This window comes from Lissotriton vulgaris, chromosome 2_1, assembly GCF_964263255.1.
Source record: "Lissotriton vulgaris chromosome 2_1, aLisVul1.2, whole genome shotgun sequence".
Classification (NCBI taxonomy): Eukaryota; Metazoa; Chordata; class Amphibia; order Caudata; family Salamandridae; genus Lissotriton; species Lissotriton vulgaris.
The window spans coordinates 21,324,905-21,345,301 of record NC_141687.1 but is presented as its reverse complement, the minus strand read 5'-3'; the positions used below and the strand labels follow the sequence as shown (position 1 = coordinate 21,345,301).

Here is a 20,397-nt window from a genome sequence, read left to right as displayed (position 1 = left end):
AGGCTTTAAAATTGTGCTCCGCTCTTTGCCATTATAGATCGGCCAGCTTCTAGAGACCTGTGATCGTAAGGATTTCCCAGAAACTTTGTGATCGAACGTTGTGTTTCCAGGTATGCGTTTCAGATCTAACCAATCTGATCCGAAATGTCACTTAAAATGCTTTTACACGTCCTTTGAAATGCTGCATTGGACTTAATGTAGCGACTTTGGTTCGCTATTTACAGGTCAAATAAGGCTCTACAGGATATCTGAATAATGGGGACAGGGAGAAACACTTGCCACTGTCCGAGGTATGAACTTTGAATTTTCTTCTGTGTTTAGCGGGTTCACCCGCGTGTGCATAAACTTGAAGTACACTGCTTTTGCACATTCTGAGCTTGATGTTATCTTGCAGATAACAAGGTCCCGCTACACGCATTGGTGTTAAAAGATCCCCGAGATAAGGTCTCCGGAGCCACTCTCAGGTACACAAAGGGCTATGTGGGGTACTGGGGGCAGTCACCCTGTTATTGACAATGGTTGGTGACACGCTGCTCTCTTTTTGTCTCTCCTTTTTTTAAACAAAAACACCTTGCAGAACTACATTGATTGAGCCCTGATGAGAGTCCGTCAACTTGTTTTACGGATTCGAAACGCGTCGGCAGTATTGAAAGAATATACGAAGGATACAGAATTCATTTCTGAGTCTCACTGATTAATTAGTTTATATTCTTCAATTTTTACCTTGAACGTGTCTCTTTCATTTAGTTGAAATACTGATTATGCTTTATTGAGTGTTGTTTCAATATGTGCAGAGATTTATCGCTTGCTATCACTCAATATACAAAAGGTGTATCACATAATTGTTTGTTTGTAATTCATCTTGTGATTTGTATTACTTTGTTGTATTGTTTCATGCTAGTTGTTACATGTTGAGTGTCTTTCTCAGACAGGTTGTCTGATCTTACATGTTGAAAATTTCTAAGTAAATGGTATAAATAAATATACCGAACAAATCTGGAATTCAATTTGATTTGTTTGCTCGCAGTTTTGAGCCCATGTCATTTCCCAGCAGACAATCGACTGGCACGGCAGGGCTTACTGCAACTCGAAGTGGACCTGCAACCCCTTCCCACTCAAATGGAACCTCGGCCACAGGGTAGTGGCCCAATCTGCCGTCAGCCATCGCGGCGGGGTGGAGTACATGTGGAATCACCTGCTCTGGAGACACCAGTTGACTCCTTACCATAGTCATACTGGCTCCTGTGTCTCTCATAGCCTCCCCTCTTTGGCCATTGATGGTGATCCATTGCCCATACTTTGTAGTATTTGGGGGCACCTGGATCTTAGGAACCATCTCCCGATCCCCCAGGGACACTAAGGTGACACCCGCCCACTCACCCCGCTTATCTAAGGGCAACTCCTCCCCGAGCACTACATTAGCTACTCCCGGGGCTTTTCCTCCGGTGGGAGGGGGTGGTCTCTTTGGGCACTTGACATCTCCCTTATAATGTCCGACACCACCACACTCAAAGCAGTGGACAACCCTTGGCTGCTGGCTTTGGCCAGGATGAGGGTTTCTGGGCGGGTTAGCCTTAGGGGTGAAACCTGTTCCCTTTTCCTGGAAACTGTTTTGGGGACCTTTAGAGAACTCCCTCTTTTTCTCCCCCCCTCCTTCTTCTGGGGAGCGCCCTGTCCGGCCCTTTGGGAATCCCCTCCAGTCCCCTTTGAGGACACCCGGGTACTTGCCCAGATGTCCGCCTCCTCTGCAAGCTTCCGGGGGTTGGTCAGCTTGTTGTCCACCAGGTGTTGGCGCAGCTCGGGAAAACATTTCTCGAGTAGATGCTCTTTGAGAAAAAGGTCGTACAACCCCTCATAGTCCCTCACCTCGCTGCCTTGTATCCAGCCCTCCAGTGCCTTCCTTGCATAGTCCAGGAAATCCACCCAGTTTTGGGTGCCTAATTTGTGACTTCCCCATAACTTTTGACGATACTTCTCTGGGGTCAGCCCAAACTTCTTAATTAGAGCCACTTTCATGGTGGGGTAGTGGGTCTGCTCTTCCTGTTCTAGGGCCAATAATGTGTCCCGTCCAGTAAGATGCATGTACTTGTATAAACCCCCCCCCCCCCAGTGTTTTTCCTGGATCCCATGGGCTCTTAATGAAAACCTTATAGGCCGCCAGCCACTTGGCGATGTCATCCCCTGGGCTGTAGCTGGCAACTATATCTTTAGGTAGGTAGGGTCTGGATTCCCTGGTCAGTTCTTTGGGTTCGCTGCCACCATTTGGAGAATTGGAGGGTCCTAACTGTAGGGCCTTGAGTTCTAGCTCCATAAGTTTCAACTCGTGAGCCATCCTCTGTTCCTCCCTCTCCTTTTTCAACCTGGCTAACTCCCACTTAAGCTGTCTTTTTTCCCTCCTGTCCACTAGTTCAGCTTCGGTTAAGCTTCTTCCGGAGACACTGCTGCCCCCCTTGAGAAGGTCTATGTTAGACGGGAAACCTGAGGGTCCTCTCCTCAGATCGTACGGACGGGCAACCACCCCCCCACAGATGGACACCACACAAAGATAGATTCTCAACACTTTTATCAGTATTCTTAGGCAGGTTAACGGAACGTTACGGAAGGAGCAGGATACTGGGACCCCTGCAATTCTAGTCTCTGTGGGAATGGGGTAGCAGGACAGTCTCGGTTCTAGTCTGGTACAGGTGTATCGGGTGGTCAGTTCTCGATCCTCGAGCTGGAGGGTTCTCAAGTAGGGGCAGCGGCAGCGCCAGCAGGCTTTCAAAGATAGTTCACGGAGATGAGCCGCGGCAGCGCCAGCAGGCCTTCAAAGATGGTTCACGAGGATGAGCCGCGGCAGCGCCAGCAGGCCTTCAAAGATGGTTTCACGAGGATGAGCCGCGACAGCGCCAGCAGGCCTTCAAAGATGGTTCACGAGGATGAGCCGCGGCAGCACCAGCAGGCCTTCAAAGATGGTTCACGAGAATGAGCCGCGGCAGCGCCAGCAGGCCTTCAGGCATGAGTTTGTCTCGGTGTCTCTCGACTCCAGGATACAACTGGCTTCCTGCTCTGGAGCTGCCGCAGTTATAGGTCTGGTGCCCTTTGATGTCCGGACCCTCGCACTTGGAGGTCGGGGGTCCGGGATGAGGGAGTCCAGACACCCAGCAGGGGGGTGGAGCCAGCGCCCAGGGAGGCTGGGGGTGATCGAAACCTGGCGGAGGGGAGCCATCGACACTCCTTCTCCCATTGACTCGCAGAGAGGTCTCTTTACCCCCTGGGTGGATGGTGGTGCCTCGATGTCGTCGCTTGGCTGGGCCTGAGGCTGAGGTCGACCCGAGGCCACGAGGCCTGGTCGTGGAGGGTCCAAGATGGCGGCTGGGCCGGGAACGGTGGTCCGGGAAAAGGGGTCCGGGCCAGCCGAGAAGGTTGCGGACATGAGTCTGGGGAATAGCTGGGGTAGCCCGGAGGGCGGAAGGTGCGGCTCTTGTCTGGGGAACAGGGGTGATGGTAGTCCGGGACCCGCCATGCGGGAGGGATCGGGCCACGCCACGAGGCCGGGTCCAACAGTCTTAGGTCCTGGGAGTAGGTTTTCTATCTCAGGATGGAACAATCCCTCTACCCCTATGACTGTGTCCCGGTCCGTCCCCTCTTCCTCCTCCTTTCCCGCTCCATGTGCTGCCACCCAAGCCCTCAAACTGGTCTGGAGTTCCACCTTCTTGGCACCACACTTAAAAAACACTCCCATCTTCTGACAAAAGTCTCTAAGCTGGGCTGCAGAATAGGTTTCCAGTTCCTCCAGAGCAAATTCCATTTTGCTGATGAGAGATATCGGGACAATCACTTGGGAAGAATTGGTTCAAAGGGGCAATTCGAAACTACCTCCACCCACCACCAGGACTAAATTTAGAAAAAGCAAAAAAATAATAATTGGGAAGTCCGGCAGGAGAAAACTCAAGGTGTAGGCCCGTGGAGTACACTTAGTTACTGCAGAGTAGACGCAAACACTGTTCTCATCCCACCGCTAGACACCAAACATGTTGGACCTGGGGTCTCCAAGTCACATAGGGTAGCCTGATCCAGAGCAGGAAGGTCTATTCCAAAAGCCTCAAGGTTAAGTTTGCGTCACACCCTCACAATAACTCAGCATCGATCCATTCAAAAACGACACTACACCACGTTCTTAGGAAAATATGTACTGTTATCTAAAAGAGAACAGAGTTATTTTTATAAATCTCTTCTGACAGTTTAGTTGCTGTACAAGTATTTCTAACAATTTCTTTGCATCAACACAACAGATCCCTTTTACTTAGTGAAATACTTATTTTCCCAATTTAAAAGTTCTAAACACCCACTTTACAGTTTTAACTAAACAGCGGCAAGTGGGGTGTCTCCCGAGGGAGTATTCAGAAAGATTGTTAAACTTAAAAGCTCTTCGACTTTCCAGCTAGAATGTGATATAGGTTTGGCACCCTTGATAACTTTAATAAAATGACATTGGCACTATGCGGAAAGGAAGCTGTCCTTCACAAAGGTACTAGGTTTCTCTGTGTCATTTCAGATGGAAGGAAAATTAGTTACACAACCTGCCTCGCTAAGGGACATCAGAGATTTACCACATCAAATTGGCAGACAGCTTTCTCCCCCACCTCTGAAATGAAAGTGTTAAGTAACCTCACAGACAGTAATGGCCTATAAATAACCTCCGAGGCCTTTCTCCCTGCTTATAAAGGAAACACTGGCTTTCTGAAGCTCAATCCTCCCTGTACTGCCACCTCGATTCTTCTAGTCAAGAAAGAGAGGAAGTGTCTAAACTCCGGGACCTTCGATGGGGAGGTCCCGGTCCACTCGTTTTCCCCCAGTTCGCTCCTTACTTCAACCGCTGGGCGTCTATCTCCAAATCCTGTGAAGCAGGTTAAGCCAGCAGTACTGCCAGTTCACTCCCCGCTGTGCCTCTCCCGCAGGTCGTTCCACTCGTTCATGGCGTTGGCACTCGTGAACAGCTACGCGGCCTGAAAGGAAGCGGCGGCTGCTCCTCTCACTTCTCCTCACCGTGCACCGCCTCTGCCGTCCTCCGGGAAAGCGGCACCACCGCCCAAACGCCAGCGACCAGTGTTCTCTCCACTGAGCCGGCTCGGTCGTGGCAATCCTCCTGTCGCCGCTCCGCCCCTACCCTGGGACTAGCGTTCTCCTCACTGGGCCTGCGCGATCCCGCGGAGGCCCGGCTCTCTCAGATGTGCCCCTCCTTCACAGGGACTACTGCTCTCCTCGCTGAGCCTGCGCAATTCCGCAGCGACTCTCTCCTCACAGCCACGCTACCGCAAGACACTGCCCTGTCTCCTCCACCAGGCACTCTCGTTCCTTGCTTATCTCACCCGTGGGGATTTCTATTCCCGCTGTGGCAGTTTCTAGATCAGGTGAGAGGGGGTGAGAAGGGGAGAGCGTGAAGCGCTTATGGCCATAACAAAAGGAGTACAAGGAGGGAAGAGAGGGTTAAATTCCCCAGCATCGATTCTCTTCTTCCGGGGTAATGTCCTCAAGGTTTCTAAAAAGCTTACCCACTGGACCACAGGGCAGAACGATCTCTCAGTTCAGTCCCCCAACTTCACTCCCAGTCCCTTCCCAAGGCTGGGGGGTCGATTTTCCAGGTTTTTGGGAGGACTTGTGTCCAGGGTCAACAGGAATCCAACGTGGCAGGGCTAGGTCAGTAGCTACAAGGGGGAAGGGGTGGTGAAGCAGTAAGGAAGCAACCCTACACTGGGAAGTCAACCCTCTGGGTATCCTACCCCCGCCTTATACTACAGCCTAAACTCCAGCTGACTCTCTCTGTCAAAATGGCTGCCCTGCAGCTGACCTTTTATAGGCTGGCCTCAAAAGGTCCAGAAGGGACCAGAAGGTTCTGGAAGATCCCTATTCTAACCTACAGGTCCTGTCCTGAGGTGACCGTTATGGCAGTTACTGTCCACCATTTTGTGGTTCTTGTGGGTTTCTAGTCAGAAAAGGCACCTAGGCCTCAGGAAAAAGGACTATGAGGGCAAAAGAGCATCTGACCCCTGGGTCAATACCACAAAAATCCAGTGGACATAAAAAGATAACAAGGTTTGAGGGGCCAAAAAGGGGACAAAATTAATAATTAATTAGGAGGGACTACCCAAAGGGGCAGACAGGTCTAACACTGGGGTACCCAACCCCCAATGGCAAACACCAAGAAGAAGAGTCCACTCCAGACTCCCGAAGTACCAGAAGGACGCACCCGTCAAAAGGACATCAAGAAACCCAAAGCCTACTTCCTAAGTGGCCCAGCTGTCCGGAGACTGCCTCTCCAAGTAGCCTGCTGTTGACCACAAGGACCTCAAGATGCACAAAGCCCAGATGACCTGTTCACTCTGCACCCAGGCCCACCGGCACCAGTACCAACCAACCAACCCTGCTTTCGTGGTCCCCATGCCCATGCAAACTCTGCCCTCTAATAAGACCCACTGGACTAACCTGCAAGTCCCTCTGTGCAGTACATTTTCATGGGACCCGCTTCGTCTTTGGGTACCCGTTTTCAAGACCTCAGAACTCTGCTCCCACCTGATCCGGGATGCTCCCAAACTTCTCCTGCTGAAAATTTGGACCTGGTCCCGACATTGACCTAAAAGAGAAGGTGAAGTTTGTGAAAGCATTGCGGGAATTTATATGCATTTTTCTGCTTTTTCCCTATTGACCCTATGGTGCATAATTGTGCATAAAAGTGATATATTTATCAAACTTTGAAAATTCATCACTTCAAAAATATTTATCCTAGAACAGTGTTATGGTCTTACAAATTATTTTAAAAAATCAATGTTATTTTTTATAATTTGATCTCAACTCTATTCTTAAGAGGTTGTCTCATTTCTTGCCACTGTGAGTACAACACATGTTTAACACTACCCTCTGATAAGCCTAGCTGCTCGCCCACTCTGCCACAAAAAGAGCATGATAATTATCTAACTTTTATACTATCTGGGGATTCACCTGACTCTCTGCACAGTGTACTTCTTTTTAGTGCACTACATAGAGAGCCAGCTTCCTACATGGTGGTTAAACAGTGGGATAGAATTCTTTGCATTTGCCGGATCCACTTTGTCAACATAATATCGATGTTTATAGAATTTTTAAGACCAAGAACACAGCTCTAAGGTAAGTACCTTCGGAGTCATGATTTTTCAATGTTCAGAAAGTATATTACATTTATGCGCAATTACGCACCATATGACGTTGTTAGGAAAAAGCAGAAAAATGCATAGAAATTTAGGCAACGCATTCATGAAATTCACCTTCTCATTTTAGTTCGATGTCGGCATCAGGTCTAAAGTTCCAGTAGGAGAAGTTCGGGAGAGTCCCATATCGGGCGGGAGCATAGTGATGGGGGTCTTGGAAGCTGGTATGTAAAGACATTGGAGGTCACAAGAAAAGACACTGCACAGTCCGGCTAGTAGGTCTGAGGTGGCTCCTTCAAGGAAGGAGGTCGCAATGGACTGGGGACCATGAGAGCACAGCAGGTTAGTCAATGCCGGGGCCGGTGGGCTGGGTGCAGAGCACAAACGTCAGCTGGGTGTTGTGCATCTATAGTTCCTCGTGGTCAGAAGCCAGCAACTTGGAGAGACAATCTCAGGACAGCGGGACCACTCAGTAAGTGGATCTTGGGTGTCTCAAAGTCCCTTGACGGATGCTTGCTTCTGGTGCTTTGGGAGTTCAGAGTAGACTCTTGTTCTTGGTGTTTGCTTTTGGGTTGCGTACCCCAGGTATTGGTACGCTGTGGTGCTGGTAGGTCCTGGTTACTCCAAACTTGGTAAAGAGGCAGATCTTACCCTCCAGAACTGTTGTACCTTTTCTTGCTTAGTGCTGCATCAAGGTCATCGAGGAACAGCAAGTTGACACAGGATCAGTGACTGCAGAGTGCAGGGGAGTGATACCTCCACTACAAGGGAGCTTCTTGGGGACTTCTTGAAGGCTCTAGTTGCTCCAGGGTTCATGGAGTCCTTTCAGGTTCAGGACAATAGAGCTGCAGCGATTGTCGAGTCTTTGGAGCAGTAAGCAAGATTTGGTGCCTTTTGCTTCAGTTCTCAGGATGTAGTCTTCTTTGTTCTGGTCTTCTCTTGTCCTTCCAATCTGATGTTCAGGTCTTGGGGAGCCACCTAAGTACTGAATTTAGGGGCATTACAAGGGGGGACAGGTTGTCTACAACCTCTAGTGATTCCTTCCAATGGACAGGGGCACTACCCTAGCCCTGTTGGAGGTTTCTCCACCATTCCAAGATGGAGGAAATTCAGCAGAGGGGTTACATTGCCTGCCCCGCACTAGGGGTGGTGTTGGCTAAGTGGGGACCCTCCTCCTCCTCATCTAACTAATTTTCACACCTTTCCTTCCATAAACATGGAGCAGGCATGGGGCTTGGCCTCCTCCACCATCTGGAGGTTCCTGGCTTGGGTTTCAAAGGCGGCATCACCTTTGAAGCTTCCCTGCTCAGGAAAGCCATCCTGTCCTCGTGGAGCCGTGAAGCACCTCTGCCCACAGCAGGCTTTATTATTGTCCCCTGAGAGCGCTGGCTCTCACCCCATGAGGTCCCAAACAAGCCTGGTGGTGGCAAACTAGTGAAAGCAGTCAAGGACCACACCAGGGATTGGTAAGTATTCAGGAGACCCTCTACAAGGGTCTCCTGTGTGAATTTGTTAACAAATCTTACACTGGCATCGGTGAGGAATTATTAATACAAGATGTTTGTTACCAAACAACTTAGAAATCAGTGAAGCCTTCAAGGAGCTGGGAACACTTATGTAGAGAAGTATCCAGCCCGTGTACTCCTTATGGATTCCCTGTTCACTTACAACATCACAGAATGGACTGGGCATTTTAGGGGCATGTCTGCTCATGCTGATATGCCCACACATAGGGTATTGTGCACCCTGCCTTTGTGCTAAAGGCCTGCAGTAGGGATGACTTACCTAAACCGTATGTAGTGCATGGGAAGCATGACACGCAGGACTATGTGTCATGTCGACTCTTTGGATTTTGTTGCACGAAAACACGCAGCCTGCATTAGCAGAGTGCACATCTTTGGTGGCACAACTAGTGCTGCAGCCCCAGAGGACTCTCTTCAGTACCCATGTCCTAGGTACCAGGGGTACCATTTACTAGGGACCTGCAAGGGTAGTGGAAGCTGTGCCAATCATGGTACAGTGTTTGGGGAATGAGTTCTGGCACTGGGAACCTGGTTAGCGGGTACACAGTGCACTTATAGTTCGAAATCACAACAGGCAAAAAGTGGGGGCTAACCTCGCAAAAAGAGGCACTTTCCACAGGACACACACAAAGATGGTCAGGACACACTCAGTGAGGGTCAAGACAGACAGCGAGGGTCAGGACACACAATGAGGGGCCTACATCTGCAATGAGCAGTCAGGCACGCCGTGAGGGTAAAGAGACACACGCATTGAGGGTCCGGCCACGGACAGCGAGGGTCAGGACACACAATGTGGGGCCTACATCTGCAATGAGCAGTAAAGTAGCGAGGGTAAAGATACACACGCAGTGAGGGACGGGACACACAGTGAATCACATGACCCACAGTTAGGGACCTATATCTGTAATGAGCAGTTCAGCATGCAGTGAGGATCAGGACACACGCAGTGAGGGTCGGGATGCACAATGAATCCATGACCCACAGTGAAGGGCCTTCTTTTGCAATGAGTAGTTCAGCATGCAGTGAGGTTTGGGACACACACAGTGAGGGTCGGGGGGTAGAATGAATCTATGGCACTCAGTGAGGGGCCGACACCCGCAATGAGCAGCTATGCACACAGCAATGGCCAGGACACATGCAGAGAGGTTCAGGACACATATAGTGAGGGTGAAGATGCACACAGTGAGGGTCAGAAGATGGTCAAGACAGTCAATGAGAGTCAAGACACATATGGGCATATTTATGAGAGCTTTGTGTCATGCTTGCACCACGCAGCGTGGTACACACGTGACACAAACCTCTAAGACATATTTATGAAGCCACACAAATCCACTTTGCGTGGCTTTAAATGGCTTTAAAAATGTGGAGCTAGGCAAACCTGTACAAATCACTGCGTTGCCGTACTCTGCCCAAGGGCGGCGTTCCATGGGCGTTGCACTGGTCTTTGACACAGACCCAGATTTACAAGACCCTGTAAACCTCGGAATGTGCCAAAAAAATATGGATCCCGTGGGGAGACTTAGCGAGGAGAAGGAAACTGCTACTTACCAGTATGCATCGGTTCTTGGCATGTAGAACTGCAGATTCACACGCTGTGCGTAGATCGCAATCTGGTGTTGGGCCCGGATGTTTGCACTTTGTTGTTGTCCTGAAAAGTCTTTGGAAGTCACGAGATAGGTGACTCCTCCTTTGGACGATAGTGTGCATGGGCATCGGCTCCATCTTCAGATTGTTTTTTCGCCAAGAAGGCAAATGGTGGAGTTTGGTGAGAAACAGAAAATATGCCCATGTAAGCTGTATCTAAATAAGATAATACTGGATCAGATAAAGGCAGCTGGGGAGGCGGGTGGGAGTGTGTGAATCTGCAGCTCTACATGCCAAGAACAGATGCATACTGGGAAGTAGCATTTTCTGTTCGAGGCATATGAGCTGCAGATCACACACTGTGCAGAGATTGTATAGCAGTTTTCCACCTTAGTGGCGACCACCAGTATCTGTTGCAGTCGTTTGAAATAGTGTTTTGAGTACAGCTTGGCCCACACTAGCTTGCTGTTTTGTCTGCACACCTACACAATAGTGTTTTGTGAATGTGTGTGGCGTGGACCATGTAGCTGCTCTGCAGATGTTGTCTAAGAGAATGTTCCCTAAGAAAGCCATTGAAGCCCCTATTTTCCTGGTAGAGTGGGCTTTAGGAGGAATGGATAATGTACATTTTGCTTTTTGATAGCAAATTTGTATGCATTTGACAATCTACCTAGAAATTCCAGTTTTTGACATAGGATTGCCTTTATGTGGTGGTGAGAAGGATACAAAAGGTTGTTGAGTTTTGCGGAAAGATTTTGTTCTGTCAATGTAGTAAAGAAGTGCTCTTTTGACGTCTAGCGTCTGAAGAGCTCTTTCTGCGACTGTTTGCGAGAAAAATATTGGCAACTCTACAGACTGGTTGAGATGAAAGGGAGAAATAACTTTAGGAAATAATTTTGGGTTTATTCTGAGAACCACTTTGTTATGATGAAGTTGTAAAAATGGTTCTTGAATAGTGAGTGCTTGAAGCTCACTGACTCTTCTAAGGGAAGTAATGGCCACTAGGAAAGCGACTTTCCATGTAAGAAATTGTAATTCGCATTTGTGCAGAGGTTCAAATGGAGGACCCATTAGCCTTGTGAGAACCATATTTAAGTTCCACACAGGTGAGGGTGGTACTCTGGGTGAAAATATTCTTTTGAGTCCTTCCATGAAGGCTTTGATGGCAGGTACTCTGAATAGTGACAAATGTTGTCTGTTCTGTAAATAGGCTGCTATAGCAGCGAGGTGCAACCTAATAGATGTGTATGCTAGGTTAGACCTTTAAAGATGTAGTAGGTAACATATAATGTGTTGGATTGACATATTTAAGGGATTGATGTGGTTATTGTTGCAGTATATAACAAATCGTTTCCACTTGGCTGCATCGCAAGCTCTAGTGGTAGGGCGTCAAGCTTCTCTGAAAACATTAATGCAATCAGGGGGAAGGTACAGGTAACCAAACTCTAGGACTTCAGGAGCCAGATTGATAGGTTGTGCTGTGCTGGATCTGGGTGTCTGATCTCTCCATGTTTCTGGGTTAGGAGGTGTGGAGAGAGGTGTAATTTTGGGTGCGGGATTACAGATAGTTCTAGTACTGTGATGTACCACGGTTGTTTGGCCCATGTAGGAGCAACTAGGATAAGTGTCAGTGAGTGTTGCTGCAGTTTGTGCACCACCAGTGGAATGAGTGGGAGAGGCAGAAAAGCGTACGCAAATCTGCCTGACCAATTCATCCATATTGCATTGCCTTTGGACAATGGGTGTGGATACCTGGTGGCGAAGGTTGGGCATTTTGTGTTTTTGTGTGTGGCGAAGAGATCTATCTCCGGGTGCCCTCACAACTGGAAAAACGGTTGACAAACTTGTGGATGAAGTTACCACTCATGAGTTTGTTGCATTTGACGGCTTAACAGATCTGCTATGCTGTTCTGGACTCCTGGAACGTGCTGGGCTAGGAGAAAAATGTTCTGAGGAATAGCACATCTCCATATTCTTTGTGCTAGCTGGGAGAGTTGCAGAGAGTGTGTCCCACCTCGTTTCTGTATGTAGTACATTGCAGTCATATTGTCCATGTGGACTAGGACAGCTTTGCCTAGAATGTGTTTCTGGAAGGACTTTAATGTCAGGAATATGGCTAGTAACTCTAGGTGATTGATCTGAAGCAACCTTTGTTGGGGTGTCCATATGCCTTGTATGGTATGATGCAACAGATGAGCTCCCCAGCCGGAGAGCGATGCGTCTGCTGTTAACACTATCTGTGGAACTGGCTCGATGAATGGTTGCCCTTTGGAAACGTTTTTGGTGTTCCACCACTGCAGAGAGCGATGTGTGCGACCGTCCACCAACACCAGATCTGTTAGCTGACCTTGAGCCTGGTTCCACTGACGTGCTAAACATTCCTGCAGAGGACGCATCTGGAGTCTTGCATGAGGTACTATGACTATGCAAGAGGCCATCATTACTATTAGTTGCATGAACACTCGAGCTGGAAGAGTGTTGCGGATGAAACTTTGTGAGAAGGCTTTGTATGCTTACTATCCTGGCTGGGCTGGGGTTTGCAAGTGCTTTTGCGGTATTCATTGTAGCCCCGAGGTATTGTTGTATGTGGGATGGTTGTAGGTGAGACTTTGGGTGGTTTATGGTAAACCCCAAATCATGCAGCATTTGGATTGCAGCGTGAGTTTGTTTTACGCACTGGTTGTATGACTCAGCTTTTATGAGTCAGTCATCCAGGTAGGGGTAGACATGAATATGCTGCCTCCTTAGGTGAGCTGTAAACTGCTGCCAGACACTTGGTGAAGACTCTGGGTGCTGTGGTAACTCCGAATGGGAGTACCTTGAATTGATAATGCTGACCGTCCACTACAAACCTGAGATATTTCCTGTGAGAGGTGTGAATGGGAATATGAAATTACGCGTTCTTGAGATCTAGAGTGGCAAGACAATCGCCTTATGCGAGTAAAGGAAGGACCTGTTGAAGCGTAACCATGTGAAGGTGGTCCGATTGTATGTACAGGTTTAGGGGTCTGAGTTCTAGAATGGGTCTCAGAGAGCCGTCCTTTTTTGGAATGAGGTACTATAGGGAGAAAACCCCTGTGTTTTGCTAATGCAGGGGTACTGGTTCTTTTGCATATTTTTGCATAAAGGAGATGACCTCCTGTTTTAGCAGCGATAAATGTTCTAGTGACATTGGGCGCTGCCTAGGTGGTATGTTTGGGGGGGTGGAAGTGAGTTCCAGACAATAACCTGTTTGAACTATTTGTCTCACCCACCTGCTGTTGTTCCAGACAGGAAGGAACTGTTGTATTCTTCCCCCGACAGGAGTGAAATGGTCAAGGGGGAGCAGAGGGAAGTCATTGGGTAGGGGTGGGACAGATCTAATATTGTTTGTCTTGCCTCTACCTGAGGTGGTGGAGCTGGGGCAGGTGTGTCCAATTGTCTCTTCTTTGAACTTAGGGTGAGCTGATCAGTTTTAGGGTATTTTCAGAAGAGTTTTCTGTCTAGGGTCTGGTGTAAAAAGCTCTTCTGATGGTGGGTGCTCTATTGGCACCGATTTCTTCGGTTCGGTAAACTTGTGCAGCACCGACACCGGAACAGTCTTGTGTTATTTTGGCTTGGAACTGTGATGTTTTGCAGTGTCTATGGCTGTCTGTGGAACCGGTTGTATTTTCTATTCCGAGGATTTTTTCAGCTCCGAAGGGTGTGGATCCGAACTTTTCGGAAGCGTTTTTTTGCTCTTTTCCGAGTGTTTTTCGATGTCGATGGGTCGGTGCTTGCATATTTCGGTGCCGGTTGTTTAGATGTGGCAGCGAGGGCGGTTTATTTTTCGGTGCCGGTGGTCGAGTTCTGGAACCGATGACAGACTGACTTGAGCCTGAGTCGCCTGAAGGCTTAATAGGCTTCTTTGACGAGCCCAAGGGTGGGGCATGGGAAGCAGTCTGACGGTGTGCACCCGAAGGTGAAGGTGTGACCAAAACCTTTTTGGATGGTGTATGGAGGGGGTCTGGGTCGATGTCTTTTCTTACGACCCGCAGTGCAGGAGTGAGGTCTTTGAAGTTGGAGTCCTCCGCTTCGGAGGCGCTGATGTGAAGTTGTTCAACCCGCTCCTGTTCCGATACATCGACGCCCTCTTCGAAGATGTTGTCAGGAATGGATGTCGACGAGCGAGCCATTGTTCTTCGAGCTCGACGATCCCGAATGGTCTTCTTGGAGCGGAAAGAGGCACAAGCTGCACAGTCTCTGGCCTCATGCTCCGGTGAAAGATAGAGGTTGCACACCTCATGCAGATCGGTGTGGGGAAACTTCGACCCACATTGAGGACACTTTTTGAATGGAATCCTTTCCATGAGCCAGATGCCAAGGTCCAAATAGTCCCGAAGGCCCTCATCGGCCATTGGAATCGAGGACTTCGACGTTGAAGAGATGCGCGCCGACTGGGAATCGCGATCAAAAACAATATCGTAGAAAGGGTGAAGGATTGCGCTTCGAAAGTAGAATTGGTAACGCTACCGAGCTGGAGCGCGACAAACATAACCGAGCCCGATTGCGGAAAAAAAACGATCTGAAGATGGAGCCAATGCTCATGCGCACTATCGTCCAAAGGAGGAGTTACCTATCTTGTGACTTCCAAAGACTTTTCAGGACAAAAACAAAGTGCAAACATCCGGACCCAACACTAGATGATCTATGCACAGTGTGTGATCTGCAGCTCATATGCCTCGAACATATGTTTATTTCGGATCACTGAAATAATATCGACTACCAAAATATCGACTACCCAAAATATCGAGGAAAAAATATCTACAACCAAAATATCGAGTTTGTATGTACAAACAGGTAAGTACAAAAATATCGAGTACAAAATATCGTTGTAAAAAATATCGTTGTAAAAAATATCGACTTTACTAAAAACAATGTTTAATTACATTAATATAAAAAATTAATTACTAAAATATAATTAACAATACTTAAAATAACTTTTAATAATTAAATAATTAATGAAAGTAAAAAAATAATATTTTTTTAATCATATTTCTTAAAACATATATATATATATAGTAACAAAATGTAATTAAATAATAGGCAATATTGTATATGTACCCCAAAAACCCAAAAATGACCCTGAACCCTAAAAATACCCCTTTACCCAAAAACTAAAAACTGACCCTGAACCCTAAAAATACCCCTTTACCCAAAAACTAAAAACTGACCTTGAACCCTAAAAATACCCCTTTACCCAAAAACTAAAAACTGACCCTGAACCCTAAAAATACCCCTTTACCCAAAAACTAAAAACTGACCCTGAACCCTAAAAATACCCCTTTACCCAAAAACTAAAAACTGACCCTGAACCCTAAAAATACCCCTTTACCCAAAAACTAAAAACTGACCCTGAACCCTAAAAATACCCCTTTAATTTAACATAATTAGCAATTAATCTATTAAATTAAATTAATTACCAATTACATTTTAATTAAATACCATATATTATTTAATTACCAATTAATTAATTATTACTACCAATTAATAAATTTACATATTTAATTAATTATAATTAAATTACTTCCCACCCTATTCCCCTATAAACCCACAACCCGCTACAGAAAATACATTATTTTAATTTACATAATTAGAAATTAATCAATTAAATTAAATTAATTACCAATTAAATTTTAAATAATTAACATATATTATTTAATTACCAATTAATTAATTATTACTACCAATTAATGAATTTACATATTTAATTAATTATAATTAAATTACTTCCCACCCTATTCCCCTATAAACCCACAACCCGCTACATAATAAAATTACACAATAATTAAAACAATCATTAATTAAAAATAATTATAAAATAAAATGACACTTTTCACACATATTATTACATAAAAACACTATAAATAATTAAATATTATTTTAAAAACTATATTTTTTACTATCTAGATTATATACTTGGATATTTTCACTGTCTATATTATTTACAGTCGATATTACTTCACTTACCTTAAAAACGATATTTTGGCTGTCGATATTCTGTCTAGTCGATATTTTGTCCAAACGATATTTAAAACTCGATATTCTGTCCAAACGATATTTTGGAGTCGATATTATGTCTGTGCACCGTTTATTTCTCCTCGTTTTTTCCTCTTTCTATGTGTGCTGCATTGTGCAGCACACAAAGAGGGAAACACCTCTAAGGAAGGGTTACCTTCCTGCACAGAAACAATCCTTCCTACAAGACAGGCCTCCTTGTACCATGGTGCAAAGGTGACTGGCACGGGGAAAGGACATGAATGCGCCGTATTGGACAAATACGGTGCATTCCTGCCCTTTCTCTTTGAGGCAGGGCAGCACAGTGAGGTGACTTGCTCTGCTGCCCGGCACCACTAAACTCGTAAATATGGCCAATAGTGAGAGACAGGACATAGAGTGAAGATCAGGAGACACAGTGGGGGGAGGGCACGCAGCAAGAACATGGACACAGAGTGAAATTCAGGACACCCAGAGGGTTTCTCACTGTATGTGAGAGTGAGGACATACAGTGAGGACCAGGATCACCCTGCATGTCAAGAGCCGCATCGAGGTTCAGGGCCCTCAGTCACTGCAGGTGGACAGGAGAGGTCCTACCTTTCACTCGGAGTCTGGCGGAGCAGCGGATGTCATCGGCGGTGAAGATGATGGTGCCCGAGTCCTCCAGGGTGAGGTCGGAGAGAGTTAGGCTGTGCAGGCAGCCACTGGCGCTGATCCGGAAAGCATTGCAGGGCTTGAGGCGCAAGCCATCCTTGGTCCAAACCCCATCCACTCTGGGGTGCGACAGTTCCAGCTGAAAGGTGGCTGCCTCCCTTTCAAAGGTGTCCACGTCTGACAGCGGCTTCCGCAACACCACCTTCCTGGCTGAGGACCACAGGAGAGAGGAAAGAAGGTTAGCTAAGAGACTTCGAGGCACTACCTCTTGAAACTGATAGTCCAGGTTACAGGGAAGGTTTGTTTTAGGGCTGGTATAAGGGATGTTTTTTGAGTGGGGTTAAGGTAAAGACCGGCCCTCAGTCGGCATAGGTATCTGACTCAAGGGATTAGGCTTTAGGGGTTGGGAACTTGCGATCTGAGGTTGGTTGAGGTTGAGTTTAGGGTTGTGCAGAAGATTGGGTTTAGGGTTATGGTTAGAACTGAGTGTTGGGATGGGGTGGACATAGGGATAATGGCTAGGATAAGACTTTTTTTATTTTAATAAACTTTATTGGCATTTTCAGAAAACAAAGAGACATGACATCTTACAGTATAATGACAGATCATATAAGCAAGCAAATAAGTGGATACAAGAAATATTATTCTCAGCATTATCCCTCGCAGTTCGCACCTACCACACATTCTTAGTTATAAACAGCAACAACAAATATCTCCTATCGCAGTAGTGTTTTTCATGGCAGTAACCCACTCTGAAGGATCAACATCGCAATACAACGTGCCCCCGGCGCCCACAGATCGAAGCTTTGCCGAAATTCTAACATTATGCACCCCCTCTAAATGTCAGGAACTAAACAAATTCTCCTTCCCTCACTCCTCCCCTACCTCATCTGAAGTAGCATTTAGTCCTGTGGTCTCACTTTCCTTAGCCATTTGATATGTCTTGTATAGTGCCCAAAAGTTTTTAGGGCGACTGCGCGGCAGGAGTAGTTCGCTATAGTTCTCAGTTTGCGTACTACAGTATAGCATGTCCCTGGACCACTCCGTAATGGTAGAATGGTAGGTGACGGGCCTCTCATCCAGTGCATTGCCACCCTGCGCCTAGCTATTAGCATGCTCATGTCTACCAAACTGTGGACCGCCTGTGGCAATTGCTTGGAATAGCCCAGTAGGGCCAAAAGGGCTAGGATAAGACTTAAAGGCATTAACGTAGGGTGGGCAATGGTGAACCTATGCTTCGAAGTGGCAAGTAAACCTGCCCCCTACAGCAGCCGCAGGGCATGCAGCCCCGGATGTACCGGAGATGTCCTGAGAGATCTTACTACCTGAAGAGACTGTTCCCTAGGACTACAGCTTGAGGAATTCCTCCTTCATTCTCTATACTGGACCACACGCTTCTGGCTTAAGGGGTTGTACCACTGCTACAATACAGAAATATCCCATTAGGGGGCGGTGTTGCTGTCCCATAGAGAGACATCAACTTTACTCCACAGTTATGTAATACACCCATATATGTACCTTAATGTTATACCTGTCTCCAAGGTACGTCAAGTTATGTTATAGACATTTATATAGCGCATTATCACCAAAGGTCTCTAAGCACTGTCCGAGAGGCAACCATGAGGCGAGACAGAGTCAGGAAAGTACTTTACGTAGACCTCCAGGCTTCCTGGAAGAGAACCGTTTTTAATCTCTTCCTGAAGGTGAGCAGGTTTGGTCTCCTTGCGCAGACTTTCCGGAAGTCGGTTCCAGACTAGCGGCATTGTGGTCGAAAAGGCTCTTCCCCCCGACGATGACCGCTTGAAACATGGGCAAACCAGGAGACATGTTTCTGAGGACCACAACCCCCTGCCGGGAACGTATAAGGTCAGTCTGTCCTTGATATAGCTTGGGGCTGAGCCATAGATGGCTTTGTGCATGATACAGAGACTCTTGAACTGAGATCTCTGAGATATCGGTAGCCAGTGTAAGTCCTGTAGCAACGGGGTGACATGGGTCCTCCTGGGTTTTTAAAAAATCCGTCTGGCAGCGTCGTTCATAACGCTTTGAAGCCTGGTCAGAGATTTCTTAGGTAGCCCGACATATAAGGAATTCCCATAGTCTAGGCGGGCCAGGATCAAAGCGGAGACCGCCGTCCGGATAGTTGAAAAAGACAGCAGCGAGGACCGTTTCCGAAGTTGTCGCAGTAGTCCCACACAAGTTCCTACCACTGCAGAGACCTGTTGGGACATTGACAGCAAAGTGTCGATTTTAATGCAGAAACTTTTTACTACGGACGCTGGCTCTGGGGACTGTCCCAGTTCCCTAGGCCAGAACAGCTCATTCCAGGGATTTGCTGCTGTCGTGACCGCCAGCACCTCCGTTTTATCCGGATTCAGTTTCAGAGAATTCGCCAACATTTAATTCACTGTAAATTTCAGGATATCTTGCATTCCCGCCTGTGATGTGGGCGACTGGTCTATTTGGATCAGGATTTGGGTGTCATCGGCATAATTATATACCCTACAATCCAGGTTGTTTAAGGCGGTGACTAAAGGCTGTAAATAAATATTAAAAAGCAAGGGGGACAATGCTGATCCCTGCGGTGTTCCACAGGCCAAGGTCACCGGGTGAGGTACCAGATTTGTTAGTTGAACTCTTTGAGAGCGATCTCTAAGGAAGAAAGCTAGCCAGGCCCTGGCTGTGCCCTGGATCCCTAGGTTAGCCATTCGCAACAAGAGTTGACCATGATTAACCGTGTCAAAAGCTGCGGATAGATCGAGCAGGACCAGAGCACACGTAGTCTTTCTATCTGCTCTCATTCTCTTCTCATCCAGCACGGAAAGCATGACTAATTCCGTGCTGCGGCCTGAAACCCGCCTGGTTGGGTTCAAGGAGATGGTTGGCCTCCAGGTGGCAGGCAAGGGACTGCAACACATGTTGTTCTAAAATTTTTGCTAAGAATGGCAGCTGTGATATCGGTCTAAAATTCTTCAAATCCCTCTCATCCGCACCTGGCTTTTTTAATAGTGGAATCACCCTGGCCTCCTTAAAATTACTAGGGACCTATCCAGTTTCCAAGGAGAGGCTGAGGAGAGGGAGAACCCTGTCCTTAATTCCAGGTAGTGCCAATCTAAAGATCTTGGGCGGACAGGGATCCGATGGAGAACTTGATTTCACCCTCCCGGCTAGCCCAGTCAATTGTTCTTCTGTAAGGGTATGGAATGAGGACAGGGTAGCACCTACCACTGGAGGTAGAAAATATGGCTCAGTTGTACAAGGAAAGGTTGGAGTGTGCTGGATTGCTGTCAACAAATCACTAATCTTTCTTGTAAAAAAGGTTTGGAATTTTTGGCAATCTACTTGTGTGAAGGCCGGTGTTTTCACCCTCTCTTTCCTCAGTTCATTTAAGACCCTGAAGACCTCTTTATGTGGGTTTGCCGCTTCCGTAATCCGAGCCTCATAAAAAGCCGCTTTCC

The 20,397-nt window shown here is 47.1% G+C and overlaps 1 protein-coding gene across 3 annotated transcripts in view; it reads right to left on the bottom strand.

The window, feature by feature from the left end:
* The window catches only part of OBSL1 (obscurin like cytoskeletal adaptor 1), a 548,309-nt gene that overhangs the window by 118,013 nt on the left and 409,899 nt on the right, over nucleotides 1–20,397 (bottom strand). For all 3 annotated transcript variants that reach the window (XM_086954344.1, XM_086954343.1, XM_086954342.1), the window contains one exon: nucleotides 16,883–17,149. In XM_086954344.1, the coding sequence (XP_086810470.1) occupies nucleotides 16,883–17,149 (267 nt within the window). The remainder of the gene's footprint in view (nucleotides 1–16,882; nucleotides 17,150–20,397) is intronic.